This window comes from Erinaceus europaeus, chromosome 17, assembly GCF_950295315.1.
Source record: "Erinaceus europaeus chromosome 17, mEriEur2.1, whole genome shotgun sequence".
Lineage (NCBI taxonomy): Eukaryota > Metazoa > Chordata > Mammalia > Eulipotyphla > Erinaceidae > Erinaceus > Erinaceus europaeus.
In genome coordinates, this window is record NC_080178.1 from 66,543,704 (window position 1) to 66,563,189 (window position 19,486).

The following is a 19,486-nucleotide window of genomic DNA, read 5'->3' on the forward strand; positions in this document are numbered from 1 at the left end:
TGTTTGGCTTTCTGTGGTACTGGACAATGGACTCATGTATGGATTTATGCTCATATTAACTCATCTTTTCCCTCGAGGTCCCTGTCTGTATTTAATTAGTTTAGAGCCAACACAATGAAAGATGAATGATTATACTGTTTCTCTATTTTTATAAGTGGTTGATAGATAACTGAATCATCTCATTGGAATTTAGTCTTTTGTGACGTTGAATGAATCACCAAATAAACAACAATTTCCTGTCCTAAGTTCAAAATCAATATCGCTTACACTACTTCTTTATTTTATAAATGTTAAAAAATCTGAGTATATTCATGTAAATATTAGTGGAAGTGAGTGTATAAGGTTTATTTTACCTGAGGCTTTTCAGGCCTCTGTAATTCTGCTCCAAATTTCAGAAGTGAGCATTGTATAAAGTTTCTAGAAAACTCAGGCTGTACACTCTAAGTATAAAAATTTAGTTTAATTCACATTCAAAAAGCTGCGATAATAGTACTTGAGTGTGATTTACTGATATTATGCTCTGTGGGAGCATTAGAGATAGACACCAAGTGCTCTCAAAAACAAAGCTGACATTCTGGTTTCCCTTTGGGTCACCAGTTCTCCAGAAACTTCTTAATATATCCCTGAGGGTTCTGCTATACTCCCCCACATTCCAGCCTAGAGATTTACAACAGTCTATAACATGCCTCTTCTGTGAGTTAAGCAGAGAAAACACGTCTCCAATACTGAAAACAGCACCATCAATAAGAAAGAAACGCAGGTAAGTCTTTCCTCTGAATGATCAGAGGAAAGAAGGAAGGTTGTTGGTCAATGTCAGAAAATGTAAGAGATGGGGGCTGGGTGGCCACTCCCCAGGTTAAGTGCACATTGAACACCCTGTTCCCCACCTGCAGGGGGGTTGCTTTAAAAGCAGTGAAGCAGGTCTGCAGGTGTCTATCTTTCTCTCCCCCTATCTATCTTTCCCTCCTCTCTCAATTTCTCTGTCCTATCCAAAAAAATAAATTTAAAAAATGGCCACAGGAGCGGTGGATTAATAGTGCAGCCAGCAAGCACCAGCGATAACCCTAGAGGCAGAGAGAGAGAGAGAGAGGGAGGGAGGCTGGGGAATAATTAATATGGACAATGTGCAAAGAATAGTGTCTAAACATAGAAATTATAAAAATGTGACTTTCCTTATTTGGTCTCTGTTCTCATACTCGCGTATCCACACAGCACTTTTCTTTGTTTGTTACTTTGATTTGGCATAAAAACAATTCAAGTAATGTCATCACCTGATGAGAATATAAAGACAATGACTAGTTTCCAGGGATAAAGACACTAGCATGCTATGAAAAATAGGTAGAAGAGGGCCAGGGAGAAAGCTCAATATTTTTGCAACATCCAATTTGCATACTCCAGGCCCCAGAGGCCCCAGATTCAATCCCCAGAACTATCATAAACCAGAGCCTAGTAGTACTCAGGTGATTCTCTCTCTCTCTCTCTCTCTCTCTCTCTCTCATAAAATGAATAAACCCACAGAAATTATAGTCAAGCAGTAATAGATAAAGAGTTTGTAAAGGATTTAATTAAGAGTAACAGGTGAGAATATTGTTGTAAAATTCAAGTGCAGATTTAAAAGGTGATGTTGGAGATGTGAAGTGAAATGAAAGACTCAGTTAATCTTTATATTTTCACTGAGACATTCAATATAAGTAATGTTGCAAACTACACCACAAAGATTGAAAGAAATGCAGACTTCAAGATGCTAGACCTGAATTTGAATGGGGGGAAGTAAAGTAATAATAAGGATAAAAGACTCTCCATATATTATTGTGCTTTGAGTTTCTATAAATTAATTTTTACAAAACAGTATAAACAATATCAACCATGACATTCTGGAAACATCTATTAACTACACTCAATATTATTAACCTTTGTTTTTGATAGAGTTTTGAGATTCTAGAAAAAGGAAGCAAATAGTTGTAGTATATCTGGTTCTTATTGATTGAAGACACTGAAATAGAGATGAAATCAAGGAGCATGTTCAAGGAGACTAACACAACACAAAATCCCTTCTACTTTATCCTCATGGGCATCCCTGGGTTTGAGGCTTTCCACCTCTGGATCTCCATCCCCTTCTGCTGCTTCTACACCATCTCCATTGTGGGAAACACCACCATTCTAACTGTCATCCGCAAAGAGCCCTCCCTCCACCAGCCCATGTACCTGTTTCTCTCCATGCTGGCCCTGACTGACCTGGGTCTCACCCTCACCACCCTGCCCACGGTCATGCAGCTCCTCTGGTTCAATAGCCAGGCTATTCATTTTGAAGCGTGCTTTGTGCAGTTATTTTTCATGCATACCTTCTCCTTTATGGAATCCTCTGTTTTGCTGGCCATGTCCTTTGACCGCTACGTGGCCATCTGCCGCCCCCTCCATTATGCCAACATCCTCAATAATGAGGTCATTGGTAGGATTGGAATAGCCATCATCTGCAGATGTGTCCTGGCTGTTCTTCCTTCTCTCTTTCTACTCAAGCGTCTGCCCTTCTGCCGTTCCCACCTTCTCTCTCACTCCTACTGCCTCCACCAGGATATGATTCGCCTAGTCTGTGCTGACATCCGGGTCAACAGCTGGTATGGATTTGCTCTGGTTTTACTCATTATTGTGCTGGACCCTCTGCTCATTGTGCTGTCCTACACACTCATTCTGAAGAGCATCATGGGCACAGCCACCTGGACTGAGCGACTCAGAGCCCTCAACAACTGTCTATCACACATTCTGGCTGTTCTGGTCCTTTATGTTCCTATGGTTGGAGTGTCTATGACTCACAGGTTTGCCAAGCATGCCTCTCCACTGCTCCATGTGATCATGGCCAATGTCTATGTGTTGGCACCTCCTGTGATGAACCCCATCATCTACAGTGTAAAGACTAAGCAGATTCGCCAGGGAATCTCCCACATTTTCTTCCAGAGAAAAGTACGCTGAGTTGGAATTATAGTCACAAGAGCAATTTATACTTAATAATATGACAATAAGAACAAAGATCACTACCATCGGTCTTGTAAGTAGCACTGAAGACAGAAGGAATAGGTGATCTTTAAGACAATTTAAATAATGTGAGATCACTTTGCCTTAACTAGACATTTATAAAAGGTAGCATTTAAAAATCTACTCCTTAAATTCTAGATTCAATTCCCTGCTCTGGTGTTTCTCTCTGTGTGTCTGTCTCTTTCTGCATCTCTCTCAAAAATAAAATAAATTAAAAAATTTTTAAATCTACTCTTTACTAACTTTATGACTTTGAGAAAATTTATAATTCAAAATATAGTCAACTTTCTGCCTTTTTCATACTATCCTTATTAAATATATGGTGAATTATGTGTTCTGCTTTATGAATTTTAACTACAGTTAACTTTCTGAACATGGCCATTAAAATTACAAGTTATTTCTGCTCTTATAAATAATTCTGAAAACAAATATCATCTATTATTTTAATATGGATGCTCCTGTAAATTTAATGTGTTGTAAGGACAGAGAGCCTTAAAAATAAAATAATTACAATAAATACCTAGGGAATCTAGTTGAAGAAAGAAAGATGATTGTAAATGTTATGTTTCCTGGAAAAAAAAATTATGAAAAGTTAAGAACAAGCATCAAAACTGAAAGTGACAGTTGCTGAGACAAGCTTGAGAAACTGCTGAACTAACTTTCAATGCAAAGTTAATTCAAACTCAAAGCACATGATTTAGTAGATGGAAATTCTTAAAAAATGTACAAGCTGTATGACAGAAACCTTCTTAAGATAAGCATGAAAAGGCTTTGAGTAATAAGTCTGCATGTACAGAAACAACTAATAGTTGTTTTAAACTATATTTGTTTCTAAGCTAATTATAGCAAAGCTCTTATCCATATCCTTGATTTGTAATCATATGTATTAATTGATAATTAAGGTCATAAAAATCATTCAAATGTGAAGCTACTTTTCGGGGTGTCTCTCTCCTTCTCCGGCAGGGTGGCCTCCAGGGGAAAGGTAACGGGCTGGTTCTTTCTCGCTCACGACAGGGGTGACACGAAGTAAAAGACACCAGGGGACTCTTAGCATGAATCTAGAATCTGAGTCCTTGAGTCCCAGAATCCTAGAGTCCGTTTATTAGCAAAATTGACATGATTTAAATAGAAAAGCAATGGAGGTAATTATTGTTGCAATATGACAGAAATTACAGGTTTCTTAACAGTCAGCATGCCCCTGAGGTAGGGGGTTGGTATGACAGGAATTGATGAGATACAAGACAGTTATTTTCCATAACACAAGCAACTTAATTATCCAAAGGTATTTGAGAGAAGCATAGGGGTTAAACCCGTAGGGTGAGACAGAGAGAAGATGGATATCAAAAGGCCATATAGTTTAGCATTTCTCTTGTCTGGGGTCTGAGGTGTGTGATGAAGTGTGTGATAAGGTGTGTTCTTCTGTGATCAGAAGGTGACTTTGAATGAGTGAATCTGCGGCCATGTGGCCTGTGGTTAATGGAGGGAAGTACTGGGGTATCTGTGGGCCTGAGAGTCAAGAAGGAAAGAAGCAAGTCTGAGTTTCCCCCCTTATGCTCACCTCGGTTGAGAGAGACTTACCAAGAGGTTATCTTCTCAGACCTCCATCCAAAGATGGGGGTGGTTCTCCCTAAGCTCTATCAGGCTCACACATGTTCCCAACAGCTACTGTGTTTATTTTTGTCTCTTACATGTACACATTTTTATTTCTGAAAAGTGGTCTTAATGAATAATAATAGAAAGCACATACTAATTACCTTGTGATTGTAGGAATACTGAACATTTTAAATTACTTTTAGTAATAATTTACAAGATTATAAAATGACAGAGGTATAGTTCAACATCACTACCACCACCCACTGTAGTTTCCCCAAGGCCTTAGAGTTGATTTGCTACTAGTTTTTTTGCTACTAGTTTTTTCTTGATTTCATTTATGATTGAAATCACCTGGTAGTTGTCTTTCACTCTCTTACTTCACTAATCATAATTACCTCTAGCTGTAGGAATGCGTTTGATAAGGAAGCATAAAGTTAAGGGAAGGGAATCATTTTAATCTAACTAGGCAGTATCAAAGGGAGAGAAATAATGGTGAATGTGAGAAAAGACTGCTGATGCCATTAAAGAACCTCCACAATTTATATTGAAGATATTTTTCTTACTAAGTTCTACTTCCTTCCTTTTACTAATCCTGTTGTATAATATTTTCTTTTCCATATATGTATCGGTGGGCCAGTAGGGATGCCCAGTCAACATTATATGCAAATAATAAATAATAAATAAAAACTCATGCAACACAGTTTATTTGTAGCTCTCATTATCATTTTAACTCACCTAAAAAATATTATCATTTAAAACTGCCATTGCAGTGTCATCGGCTTACAGCAAATATGTCAGTTTCAAATGGATAGCATTATAAATCAATATCTGTATATAAATTGTGTTTGACACAAAATTCTGATGTCCATACTTCATGCTGAAGTTGACCACTGAAACCAGGTTCACCCACCCCTTAACCCCTCTCCCTTTTGTCAGCATTATTTTGTTTTCATGTGTTAATCTGTTTTTGTTTCTTTATCTTTCACATAGTAGTGAAATGAAATAGTTTTTCTCTTATCCTAACTTATTTTACTTAGCACAATACCATCTGGGTTCGTTAATTTTTACATGAACTTAGAAGTGCCTTTGAAGATTTAACTAAAAGGCAGTGAAAAAAAAGTAAAAATAAATGGAATATATAAAAGGAAAAAATCATCTGCCTAGGGAAAGAAACCATTATCTACAGATAAAGGCAACCTACTTAGTGGGAGAAGATCTTTTCAAATAACCAATCTTACAAAGGGTTGACATCCAATATATTGGGTTGTTGGAAAAGTCAAAACATTTTTTATGCAAAAATTCACCATGAGTTTTTCTGACAGCCCAATATATAAAGAATTCATATAACAACTAAAAAAAAAACTGGTTTTAAAAAAGAAACAAGATATGAATACGCATGTCTCCAAATAATACATACTAATAGCCAATAGGCACATGTAATATGTTCCAACTTGGGCCGGGTGGAACCACAATAAGCCAGAGTTGCTCAGTGCTCTGGTATAAAATAAATAAGTAAATAAATAAAATGTTCAAACTTTATTGTGTTCATCTCTTATTATTATATTAACGCAAATGAAAAACAACAACGAGCTATCACCTCAGAGCTAGGAGGATGATTACAATCACTAACAAAAAAGATAACAATTGGAGCCGGCGGTAGCGCTGCAGGTTAAGTGTACATGGCGTGAGGCACAAGGACCTGCATAAAATTCCTGTTCAAGCCCCCGGTTCCCCATTTGCAGGGGGGTCACTTCACAAGAGGTGAAACAGGTCTGCTGGTGTCTATCTTTCCTCCTTTTATCTTCCCCTCCTCTCTCGATTTCTCTCTGTCTAATCCAGTAACGACAACAACAATAACAACAAAAAATAATGACAACAATAAAGAAGGGTAACAAAAGGGAAAAAAATGACCTCAGGTGCAGTGGATTCACAGTGTAGTCACTGAGCCCCAGCAATAACCCTGAGGCAAAATATATATATATAATATATATTTTGTTATATATGTTATATAACAATATATAATATATATTTTTGTACATATATGTATAAAACAACTGATGTGATGAGAAGACATTCCACATTTTAGTTGGTTAGCCAATAAGTTATCCAATAAGGATAACAATACATTTTGCAAACAAAGTAAGTAATTCAATTAGTGTTGAAAGTCATATTCACAGAAATTAGACAGTAAAAAGACAGGAAATGTATTCAAAATGGAGAAAAGAAAACTATCACTTTTTGCTGATGATATAATAAAACATAGAAAATTCTAGAGACTGCCCGCCAACTCATCATCTGAACTATTCCAGCCTTTAGGTTCATGATTAGTCAACAATTTGTTTGGCTTTAGATGTTCACTCTTTTTTCAGCCACCAGGTTCCAGATGCTAACATGATGCCAACCAGACTTCCCTGGGCATATAACCCCCACCAGTGTGTCCTGGCGTCCAGCTTCCCCAGAGCCCGACTGGGAGTATGGATTGACATGTCAACGTCCATGTTCAGCGAGGAAGCAATTACAGAAGCCAGACCTTCCACATTCTGCACCCCATAATGACCCTGGGTCCATACTCCCAGAGGGATAAATAATAAAAAAAGCTGTGAGTCGGGCTGTAGCACAGTGGGTTAAGCGCACATGGCACCAAGCGCAAGGACTGACTGACGTAGGGATCCCGGTTCAAGTCCCGGGCTCCCGACCTGCAGGGGACTCGCTTCGCAGGTGGGGAAGCAGGTCTGCAGGTGTCTATCTTTTTCTCCCCCTCTCTGTCTTCCCCTCCTCCATTTCTCTCTGTCCTATCCAATAACAATGACATCAATAATAATATCTACAACAATAAAAGCCAACAAGGGCAACAAAAAGGGAATAAATAAATAAATAAGTATTTTTTAAAAAGAATAAGAAAGCTATCAGGGGAGGGGATGGGATACGGAGTTCTGGAGGTGAGAATTGTGTGGAGTTGTACCCCTCTTATTCTGTTTCTTTTTTATAAATAAAAATTTTTTTTAAAATGGAAGAAAAAGTTCCTGACCTATTTCATTTTGGAAACAGGTAAATAATATGAATAAAGGTAAAAGGAAATATTGATCTGTACCATAGTTAGTAGCCTATCATTCCATGTTAGAGTAATGTCAAGAAAAATGATACTAATCTTAGACTTAGATACCCTCCTCACCTACTTCCTATTACAGTTCTCTCACTCACTCCAAAGCTAGCCTTAGCAAAGCAAGGACTGCAAAAGCTGAATAAGGGCGAGAGACTGGCATCCTTTAACGATGACTTTTTAGTCACTATCAGGCCATTATGAATCCCTAACCTGATATCTATTTGTATATTCTCTTTTCTGTTGTCCTGGTAGCTAGAATCAAATCATTGTATCATCAGCACTGTGTGTGTATGCCTGAGCAAGTTTAGGTTTTTCTAAGCTTTAAATTCCTGAAAATATATCTATCAATAATAATCTCTAAATTTCTGAATAGTGCTTCTAAGCAATCATATCTCCACAAGTTAGTTTTTAAAAAACAAAGTTAGAATGAATGCACAATGAGTTTTGATCACATATTCATCGTCTGCTTATAAATTCTCATGCTTTATACATGTTTTATATCTATGTATTATATGTTCTGTACATCTTCTGAAACCATTTTAAACCCCAAAGGGAATATTAGACCTGCACTATGAAATCATTGCAACTTCCATTCTTAAATTTTTATGTTTATTATCCACGCTGCATCTAACAATAAAAAATATTTTCTATCTGATCTCCACATATAACACTTGCCCAAAAATACAACTTAAACAAAGGCACTAGCTAGCCGTATTTTCAGTGAAAGACAGCCATATGAATTCATGAGTATTAGGCACTACTCTGTAAAAAAAAAAAAAATCATTTATCTTGATATTTAATGGTGAGATTTGACTTGGGCTTTTCTATGACAATAGCTGACTTAATACAACTTGTCATTAGCAGGCATTTAACGCAGCAGTTTTTAAACTGACCATGATTCCCTGGATGAAAAATAAAGTATCCCTCCAAGCATCTGAATACAAATAGTCTTAAAGAAATTAAGTTTAGATATCAATGTCCTTAGACTCTCTTTGTTTTAATTGCTTTGACAAATAATTCATTCAGTTTCACTGTTGTGTATATTCCACAATTTGTCTTGCTCTTCGCAACCTCATTTCTCTCACTCTATCTTCACACAATAACACAGATTTTTTTTAAAAATTCAAAAACTGCTGGGACTTTGGCAAAGATGTTGATGGTATGAAAGATATCAATGGCTATGTTACAGTGTAAGATTAATGGTATTGATTTCAAAAAATAATAAAGAGCTATTCAATGGATTAATTTATTTAGTAATTAAAATGTTTGTGATAACAGACTATCATGTGTTTTGTGTCATTTAATTTAAAAATTTAGTTTAACTGTTATAAAATAGCCACAAAACTTTCTAATTATGTGATCAAAAGGAACTGCTGGGACTTTGGCAAAGATGTTGATGGTATGAAAGATATCAATGGCTATGTTACAGTGTAAGATTAATGGTATTGATTTCAAAAAATAATAAAGAGCTATTCAATGGATTGATTTATTTAGTAATTAAAATGTTTGTGATAACAGACTATCATGTGTTTTGTGTCATTTAATTTAAAAATTTAGTTTAACTGTTATAAAATAGCCACAAAACTTTCTAATTATGTGATCAAACTTGTCAGTACTAGCATTCACAGAAAAGGAAGAAAGTAAAAAGGAATAGAAATGTTGTTGAACTGTGTCTTCTTCTATTAATAAATAATACTCATTTTCAAATCCAAGAACATACCTGTTTACCTCATTAAGATATATTTCTAATAAAAATGTAATACATCAAAGTTTATATTACTCCAAAGTTTATATTACCTCATCACGTACTAATAATATTGGAAAAACTCAATACAAAGTTCTTTTTTAAAAAATATTTTTAAAAATTATTTTCTCTTTTGTTGCCCTTGTTGTTTTATTGTTGTAGTTGTTATTGTTGTTACTGATGTCGTCATTGTTAGATAGAACAGAGAGAAATGGAGAGAGGAGGGGAAGACAGAGAGGGGGAGAGAAAGACAGACACCTGCAGACCTGCTTCACAGCCTGTGAGGTGACTCCCCTGCAGGTGGGGAGCCAGGGGCTCGAACCGGGATCCTTAAGCTCGTCCTTGTGCTTGACCCACTGAGCTACTGCCACTCCCACAGAGTACATTTTTAAATAATGTTTTATGAGTCACCAATTTTTAAATATATATTATAAATATACATATTCATGCTACAGGTAGTATATGATCAAATAGTCATAAAATAGCTTCAAAATAATAGTTAAAATCAGATGGTGGAAGTGAAAAAAAAATTTGAGTAATACTCAGTAAAAAAAATGATCTGAAATAAAACATCCAAATGTTAAGGAATTTGTTCATGAACTTCTAAATTAATAATGTTATGTATCAAAACATTGGTATTTAAATTTCAATGAACATTTTTGAGTGTGTTATAAAACAATTCATTTTAGCTTAATTATACATATTTATAATATGCCCTTAAATGCATACTCAACAGCTATATAAATAAATTTCTGACAAAAAATTTAAATGCCAACCTGAAAGCACACCCAAAAGTACATAGCTGTATTTATTATTGGTTATTTTAGAGAACACATAACAACCGGTAGCCATTGTCTACCAACTTTGAGTACTTCAGACAGAAGCGTTAGTTACTTGGTAAGGCTGACGATAATGAGCTTGATGAGATCAAGGAGAATAGCATATGGTAGTGAAATCAGTTTCATTGCTTCTTGGGTTCCTGAAGTAAAAGAGACTGAAAACCTGAAGCCAGTTACTAGGCACCATCACAACAAGAACTATGATGTTTAAAAACCAGGACGATGACATTTGACCAAAGATTTCCTGTAAAATCGATATACATAGGCAGAAGCAAGTTAGAGAAAGTGAGAAAGAGTGGTGGGTTCAGGCAACAGGTGTTGAGGTCCTGGTGGAGGATGGCGAGAAAGAACCTAAGTTGGGGCTGAGAAGGTTCTGCAGATACCTAGTACAGGTAGATGACAAATTATAGTCATTTTCAGTAACTGTTGTGTAGACAACTCTCTTCTCCAATAAAATGATAAAAAAGATAACACAACACATTGTATGATGATATTACTAAAGGCTAAGCAAAGCAAAACAGAAATATCCCAATACAGTACATCTAGACCCATTAGCTTTTCTGGTAGTGGATATTTATCTGAAAATAAGATTTAAGATTCCACCAAAGCGTGACTTATTATTTTGCTAGAATTCTTATCTGAACTCTGTTTTGTGTGTGTTGTACTTTGTACCTAATTAGAGAGCAGTTAGTCAGCTGTTTCTCATTTTCATAGTCACTAGGGACATAAATTCTAAGGATAGAGACAATTGAATGTTGGGTTCAGGAAATAGTCCGGTTTCTTACATAACAAGAGCTTGTTTCGTAGACAGATTTTACATCTAATTTTTTTGCTCTAAAATGATATTTTAGAGGAAAAGGAAGTAGTATTTGTTATCAAGACAAAGAAAATAATTGTAAACTATGACTATGGAGGGCACACAATAAATATGTTAATCTTACTATAACTAAATTCCTAGAAAATTATTCCTTTATTGGGGGATCAGAGGCCTTTTATCTCTAAATCACCGAAACAAAAATATGCTTTGTATAAATTCAAATAACATTAAGTTTCAAACATTCACTTTTTTTTGTTTTTTAACCAGAGCACTGCACAGCTCTGGTTTATGCTGGTACCAAGCATGGGGACTGAAACTGGAGCCTCAAAGTCTCAAACATGAAAATCTTTTTCATAATCACTATGATACTCTCTGGCCCTAAAACCTTTACTCTTTTTTTTTTTTTTTACTTTAAAATATCTTTTTTTCCAAAGGGCAGGGAAGATAGTGTAATGGTTACATAAACATACTCTTATGCCTGAGTTTCCCAGGTCCCAAGTTCAATCCCCCATACTACCATAGGCCAGAGCTGAGCTGTGCTCTGGTAAATATATATGTATATATTAGTGATTTAATAATGATTTACAAGACTATAAGATTTTAGATTGTTTCATGTGTTTGTAATCTCAAAGGAGAAAGAAAAAAGGGAAATTTATATTCTCTGTACTCAAGTTGTTGGACAAATAAAACCAAGACATTCACGCACTGATTAGATATAAGATGAGGAGGCTAGGAACTGCTGCTGTTGCGGTCCAGATCCAAACCTGTGGCAATACTTGAATTCTTCATTCTTATTTTGCCTTAAAATGTCTTCTATAGAGCTTTTCCCTTGAGATAAACATTATCAGAGTCTATAGACTAACTGCAAGCCCCTGATCTGTTGGGGTGGCTCAGAGCAATTCCTTTTTACAGAACAAGGTAACAATTCCCTGTCGGATTGGCTTAGTCTTAACACTATAGATGATGGGGTTGAGCACAGGAGGCACAAAAAGGTAGATGCTAGACATAAGTGTATGCACGAGGGGTGAGGCATGTTTGGCAGCACGATGCATCACAGACACACCAATCATAGGTACGTAGTACACAAGCACCGCACAGATATGTGACACACAAGTATTGAGGGCCTTCCTCCGTCCTTCCCCAGAAGCAATGCCCAGCACTGTGTAAAGAATCAACACATAAGAGACTACAATGAGCAGTGAGTCCAACCCAAAAGTTGCCAGGACAATGGACAAGCCCAAGATGCTGTTGAGTTTCGTATCAGCGCAAGGCAGCTGGATCAGGTCTGAGTGGAGGCAGTAGGAGTGGGAGAGGACATTAACATGGCAATAAGGAAGTTGTTTCAAAAGGATTGGAAGTGGGGCCATGAGGATTACACTCTTCAGTGTAATGCCCAGGCCCATGGAGGTGATTCGTGGCAAAGTCAGGATGGCTGTATAGCGCAGTGGGTTGTAGATGGCGACAAAGCGATCGTAACTCATGGCCAGCAGGACTCCCGACTCCATGCAGGAGAAGGTGTGAATGAAAAACATCTGAGCCAGGCAGCCATCAAAATTAATCTGGCTAGCATCGAACCAAAGAATGCCCATGACAGTGGGCAGTGTAGACACAGAGACACCTACCTCAGTGATAGCCAGCATGGAAAGGAATAAATACATGGGCTCGTGTAGAGCAGTGTCTTTCTGAACTGCCGCCATGATCAGGCTGTTGCCCACAATGGCCACAAGGTACATGGTGAAGAAAGGGATAGACAGCCAGCCATGCTCAGCCTCCAGTCCTGGGATGCCAGTAAGGAAGACAGATAACAAGTGTAGACTTTTGTTGCTCTCTGCTCCCATGTCACCACAATAAAGAGCAGTGTTCACCTGCTGGTTAGAAAAAAAAGGAAGAATTTAGCTCCCTCCTAGAGGGATTTCAGCTTTGATAGCCCAACTCAGAGGCAGGGATTTTTGAGCAGGTAGCTTAAATTTTCAAGTTTCAGTGTATTTATCTGTAAACTAGAGCTAAAAATATACCTGGGCTACAACATACAGTTGTTATAAAAGTTTTTTAAAAGGGTGGGGGAGGACCAGGAAGTTGCACACACATTATCATGTGTAAGATCCCCAACCCCCACCTGCATGGGGGGGGGGGAGTTTATGAGTAGAGATACGGTGCTGCATGTCTCTCCCTCTCCCTCTCCCTCTCCCTCTCCCTCTCCCTCTCCCTCTCCCTCTCCCTCTCCCTCTCCCTCTCCCTCTCTCTCTTTCTCTATTCCTCCTCCCCCTCTTAGTTTCTCTATTTCTTGCCGGGCAACGCTAGCTGGGAGATGCTTGCCGGGCTGCCTGACAGTTTCTATCAAAAAATGATAAATGGATGCTGGGAGCAGTGAATTTGTTGTGCAGGCACCGAACTTCAAAACTTTATGGCAATAAATAAATTAAAAAATAAGCAAGGACTCGAGTTCAAATCCCCTGGTCCCCACCTGCAAGGGAGAAGCTTCACAAGTGGTGAGGCAAGGCTACAGATGTCTCTTTGTTCTTTTTTCTCTATCTCCCCACTTCCTTCTCATCTCCTACTGTCTCTACCCACTAATGAATAAGTTAAATAAATGAAAATTTTAAAAAATAGAGGTAGGGGACTAGGCGATGGTGCATCTGTTTAAGCACAAAAGGACCTGGGTTTGAGCCCCAGATGCTCTGCCTACAGGGAGGATGTTTCTTAAGTGGTGAAGCAGGGTTGCAGGTGTCTATCTTTCTCTCTCCCTCTCTATCTCCCCTGCTCTCCCAGTTCCTCTCTGTCCTACCCAATTTTTTTTTAAATGGTCAAAAATGGCCACCAGGAGCAGTGGATTCATAGTGCAGGCACCAAATACCAACAATAACTTTGGAATCAAAAAGAGAGAAGGAGAGAGAGAGAGAAGTAAATATTGGTAAATAGATGTTGTGTAGGACATGAAACATTAAATAAGTATACATCATTTTATCCTTAGGAAGACACGAAGGCCCACAAAGGAATACTGAGTTATGTACTATATATTAAAAAGTTTCTGCAGAGTTCAGGTTATCACTTGGATCCACAGACCTTTTTCACTTCGCACTGATGTGTTCTTTTCACTATATAAGTGAAAATGTACTTCAGTCTAAGATGGTTTCATAAGGAGAAATTGAATTTTAGCTCTGACAATATGCCAAACGTAGCATGGGATAATGCCAACACACACAAATGCCAACAAAGACTCACTCAAACACAGAGGATAATGACAAACACTAAGGATCACAGACACACACACATTTCTGTGCACCTGTTAAGAAGACATAACTAGATTCCAGTTCACCTGTGATAGATTTGTAGGCTGGCAGCTGAACTGAAAGATAGAAGGACAGTGCTCACAAGAGCTTCAGAAGGGCTCTCATGTAGACATTAACCAGGAAAGGAAATGAATTTATGTTTTTGAGTCAGGGTTCTCGGAAGTCAGGATCTCTGGGGTCTTACATGTCTATGTGAGGAGCTGTACTGGCAATGGGGAAAGAAAGATGATTATCTAACCCTGGGGACAAAAAGGACAGAAGAAACACTTCCCCTGGAGAGTCTCCTCTCTCCCCAAAGAAATGAAAGTCCAACTCCTTCCTTGTAATGAAGTCGATAATGAAGACAAATTACTTTATAGTAACCCTTCCTATTCAAGCATCCAGTCTCAAAACAAGATTCTTAATCCAGAATCAGAATATAAATTTCTAACTTCTGGACTTAAAATCTTGGTATTAGGCATTTAGGTTGTAAACTAAAGCTTACAACCCAATGGGCAAATATCAGAACTCAACAGTTCACAGATACAAGCCTGAAGAGCAAATTAGCCCCCAGGTTTAAGCAAGGCTGATATGACCATGGCTTCTTTCATTCACTCTATTGTTCCCAAGATATTCCTATAATCCTCCACCAAGATCATAATCTTCCCTAGGAAAGTGATCACAGGTTACTGAAAGACCATGGTGATCAAAGCCACAAAGATATGAGTTGGAGTTCTTGCTTTGTTCTTAACTGGTTTTAAGACTATAGAGGATTTGCATCCCTTTAACTTGCAACCTGACCTGTAAAAAGAATTATGACCTATCTATAGAGGCAGTGATTCACAAGAAAACCAGTGGCATTTGGGGCATGATTGTACTACATATAATTCCTTTATTATTTATCTTAACATCTTCTCCAGACCCCAATTTCAGACGTGCAAAAAATGTAACCCCCTCAAATATGTGGTTTTCACACTGACTGTTACCTTATTTCTTCCTTAATTCAGTTTCAAGTAGAGTGAAAATGCTTTGGGGACAATTCCTTACCTTCTTTAACTACTATTGGAATGGAAAATGCTAACATGTAAACAAAATATAAACATAAACAACGTTTTCCTTTTCATTGGAACATTTTTTCTCAGTGATTAACAGTGGGCTATAAGATTATACAATGTGTAGCTCCACACCACACTCACCACCACTTCCCAAATATAACCAGAGTAGTTCTCACAAAGTCCTAGAAGCAGTTGGTTTGCTTCCATGTGCATATGTTATGCAAGTTCTGTGTGTGTGTTATGTCTATCTGTTCTCTAAATTCCACATGTGAATGAAATGATCCCTTTTGTTCTTGGTTCTCAACTTCTGTCCATGAGTGAGATTATCCCATATTCATCCTGCCTTTTTTTTTTTTTGGCTTATCTCACTTAACACGATTCCTTCAAGCTCTACCCAAGAAGAAGGTGAATTCATTGTGTATATATACCACCACTTTCTTAACTACTCATGTGTTGGATACCTATGTTGCGTGTCTAGGCTATTAAAAGTTGTTCTGGGTATACACAGATCTTTTTGGATGAGTATGTTTGGTTTCTTAGGCTATATCCCCAAGAGAGAAATTGCAAGGTCATTGGGTTGGTCCACTTCTAGTCTTCTGAGGATTCACCAGACTGCCCTCCACAGGGGTTGGACCAATTTACAGTCCCACCAACAGTGCAGGAGTGTTCCTTTTTCCCCACAACCTCTCCAGCATTTGTTGTTATTATCCTTTCTGATGTATGACATTTCTAGGAAGTTTATCGCTCTTATCGTGTATGCCACATATGGGTACAGCTGAATCTCTCCCCCTAAAATTTCTGGTTCAGGAAATCTGATGGAGGGCCTGATAACATTCCTACTAAGTTTCCAAGTCATCTGTTGATACTGAAAATCAGATTTTTGCATACCACTTTTTCAAACTCTTGTTATTTATGAATCATGTTATTATTTTATGCATCTGATCAGTGGTGGAGCATTGTCTTGTGTAGGATTTAAGATTCCGGTTTTCTAAGAAGCTACGAGGTAGACTACTATTATTGTTCATTAGAATACAATAGTTTGGGCAGGAGTTGATAGCACAATGGTTATACAAAGAGACTCTCATGCCTGAGGCTCCAGAATCCCAGGTTCAATCTCCTGCACCACCATAAGCCAGAGTTGAGCAGTGCTCTGGTAAAAAATAAAATAAAATAAAATAAATACACTAGTGCTAATAAAGGTCAAAAATTTGTTGTCAAAATACTTACCTAGAGGGAGTTGAATTGTTAAGTGTAAAATTGATAAATGTTGCACATGTACAAACTACTTTATTTTACTGTTGATTGTAAACTATTAATCTCCCCAACAAAGAAAAAAATATATTCTTACCTACATCGAGGACTTTATCCGCCCTTCTCCTTACAGCCCTGTGTCAAGTACTTTAACTCCTCTCATTCTTCACAACTACTGCATGAATGTATACAACACACATACAAAACCTTTATTCTAGTTCCCACAGATCAAATAAGTACTCTGTTTCACATGCATAGCCAAGTATCCAGGATTTTGTTTGCCTCTCATGTTTAGATTTTGTGTACATATCCATAAATAATGTTCATGCCTATTGTTCCCTATCATTCCTTCTGAGTGGTAGCAGTAATGCATACCTGTTCTGAAGGACTTCCATTATTCCTAGGTATCACAAACACAATTTTCAATGTATTGCTGCTCTTTTAAAAATAGTTCATTTAGTAGCAAAGTCAAAGACTCCAGTGGGGGTGAGGAGAAAGACAGGAGGGAGCTGGGAGAGGGTTTAGACATGATACCTAATGTCATACCCAATGGTAGCAGAGGACTTAAGTTAGAGTCTGTGTGCATAGTAGGCAGATATGTATGATAGGGAGATAAGAAATTATATCCATCTGAAAACTGTCCTGTAAATCATTCTTTCTCAAACAAACTGATTTGAGAGAGAGAAAAAAAGCATTGTATTGTTAAATGGGAATCTGGGGAATGTTATGCATGTACAAACTATTGTATTTACTGTTGAATGTAAAACATTAATTCCCCAATAAAGAAATAAATTATTTTTAAAAAAGCATTTCCCCTATAAGCATATTTATTTTTTATTTATTTGTCTATTTATTTACTATTGGATAGAGACAAAGAGAAATTCAGAAGGGAGGGGAAGAGGGGAGAGAGAGAGAGAGAGAGAGAGACCTGCAGCCCTGCTTCACCACTTGTGAATCTTTCCCCCTGCAGGTGTGAGCCCGGGGGTTGAACCTGGGTCCTTGTGCACTGTGTTGTGTGTACTTACCCAGATGCATCACCACCTGGCCCCATATTTCTTTATTTTCCAGTATATCTAACTCACCATTACAGCATTCTCAGAAACTGGCATGTGGTTTTCACACAGATTTTCTTTATATTTTTATTTATTTACTCATTTTGGGCATATAGATAGAGAGAAACAGAGGAGAGGGTAAGAGAAAGAGGGAGAGAGAAAGATAGGCACCTGCAGCTTGTAAAGCAGATCCCTTGCAGGTGGGAATCAGGGGCTTGAAACTGGGTCCTTGTGCTTTATAACATGTACACACTACAAGGTTTGTGATAGCCCAGCCCCAACACAGTAAGTTTTTAGTACCTCTTTATACAATTTTACTGAGTCATATGTTCCTTTATGAGTTCCATATTCACAGCTTTCAAGATCCTGGGCTCATCTCTTGGTTTAGCATTTGAAGTTTGGAGAGAAGACTTGGTCCTTTTCCTCAGGGAGTTACCTCAGATGCAAGAATCTCCCTCATCGCTGTGACTTACTGAAGACCTTGAGGATTCCTCTGCGGATCTCTTTTGTCTTCACACTGTAGATGATGGGGTTGAGCATGGGGGGCACAAATAGGTACACATTCGACATCATAACATGAACAGCGGGTGGAGCCCTTTTCCAGAATCGATGGATCATGGAGACCGCAATAATGGGCACATAAAAGGCCAGCACTGCACAGATGTGTGACATGCATGTGTTGAGCGCCTTGAGTCTCTGCTCCCGGGATGCAATGGCTAGCACAGCTCTCAAGATGAGTGCATAAGAAAGCAGGATGAATGTGGAGTCAATGCCGTATGTGAAAATGACCACAAAGAGCCCGTAGATGTTGTTAACGTGGACATCTCCACAGGCCACTTTCATGAGATCTGGATGGAGGCAGTATGAGTGATGCAGAACATTCCCCTTGCAGAAAGGCAGTCGTTTCACCAGAAAGGGGAAAGGGAAGAGGGTGGTAAAACTCTTGGCAAGGATGCCCAGGCCCATGGTCAAGATGCGTCTATTGGTGAGCACAGTGGCATAATGCAGCGGGTCACAGATAGCCACAAAACGGTCAAAGCTCATGGCCAGCAGGATGCCAGACTCCATGAAGGAGAACGTGTGAATGAAAAACATCTGAACTAAGCAGGCATCGAAGCCAACATGGCGGTAGTTGAAGCAGAAGGTGCCGAGCACGGTGGGCAGGGTAGAGAAGGAGACTCCCAAGTCATTGAGAGAGAGCATAGAGAGGAAGTAGTACATGGGCTGGTGCAGAGCAGACTCCCGGATCACCAGAGCAAGGATACTGAGGTTGCCTGTGATGGAGATCAGGTAGAGAATGCAGAAAAACAGGGCAACCCAGCCTTGCCCTGTCTGCATCCCAGGAATGCCTGTCAGCTGGAGTGTGGCTGGCTGGAAGGGGGTGCCATTGAGGTCCAACATGGCAGGCAGGAGGGGAAATACAGATGGGGGTATGCTGGGGGAGTTCTTCACTTTCTTTCAGACATCCTGTCTCCAACACAAAAGGCCAGAGAGATTGAAAGGGTTTGTCTATGTCCCTGATTCCCTCAGGAAACTACAAGGTCTTTCAGGATAGCAATCATTTTATAGTTGTTTCGGCATCACCAAGTGCTCATCACCCTGTCTACACTGTACAGAAGCCCTCTAAAGGGGTGAATATCAGGTGGGCCCCTGTAATGCTGCAAGATAATAAGATGGAAAACAGCATAAACAAAGTCCCCTCCTTCTCACCTGAAACTAGAGTAACCCTTCAC

The 19,486-nt window shown here is 38.4% G+C and overlaps 3 protein-coding genes across 3 annotated transcripts; 1 reads left to right on the forward strand and 2 right to left on the reverse strand.

Annotated features, from left to right (window-relative positions):
- Positions 1–2,019: 2,019 nt before the first annotated feature.
- On the forward strand, positions 2,020–2,967 carry LOC103122878 (olfactory receptor 51Q1-like). The gene has a single exon (XM_007533495.2). The coding sequence runs from the start codon at positions 2,020–2,022 to the stop codon at positions 2,965–2,967; it is 948 nt and encodes a 315-aa protein (XP_007533557.2).
- Positions 2,968–12,016: 9,049 nt separating this feature from the next.
- LOC103122879 (olfactory receptor 51I2-like) lies at positions 12,017–12,964 on the reverse strand. Its single transcript, XM_007533496.1, has one exon. The coding sequence runs from the start codon at positions 12,962–12,964 to the stop codon at positions 12,017–12,019; it is 948 nt and encodes a 315-aa protein (XP_007533558.1).
- Positions 12,965–18,209: 5,245 nt separating this feature from the next.
- On the reverse strand, positions 18,210–19,154 carry LOC103122880 (olfactory receptor 51I1). Its single transcript, XM_007533497.1, has one exon. The coding sequence runs from the start codon at positions 19,152–19,154 to the stop codon at positions 18,210–18,212; it is 945 nt and encodes a 314-aa protein (XP_007533559.1).
- Between the last annotated feature and the right edge of the window lie 332 nt (positions 19,155–19,486).

Coding starts and splice junctions, on each gene's coding strand:
- LOC103122878 (XM_007533495.2), top strand. CDS start 2,020: ATGTTCAAGGAGACTAACACAACACAAAATCCCTTCTACTTTATCCTC.
- LOC103122879 (XM_007533496.1), bottom strand. CDS start 12,964: ATGGGAGCAGAGAGCAACAAAAGTCTACACTTGTTATCTGTCTTCCTT.
- LOC103122880 (XM_007533497.1), bottom strand. CDS start 19,154: ATGTTGGACCTCAATGGCACCCCCTTCCAGCCAGCCACACTCCAGCTG.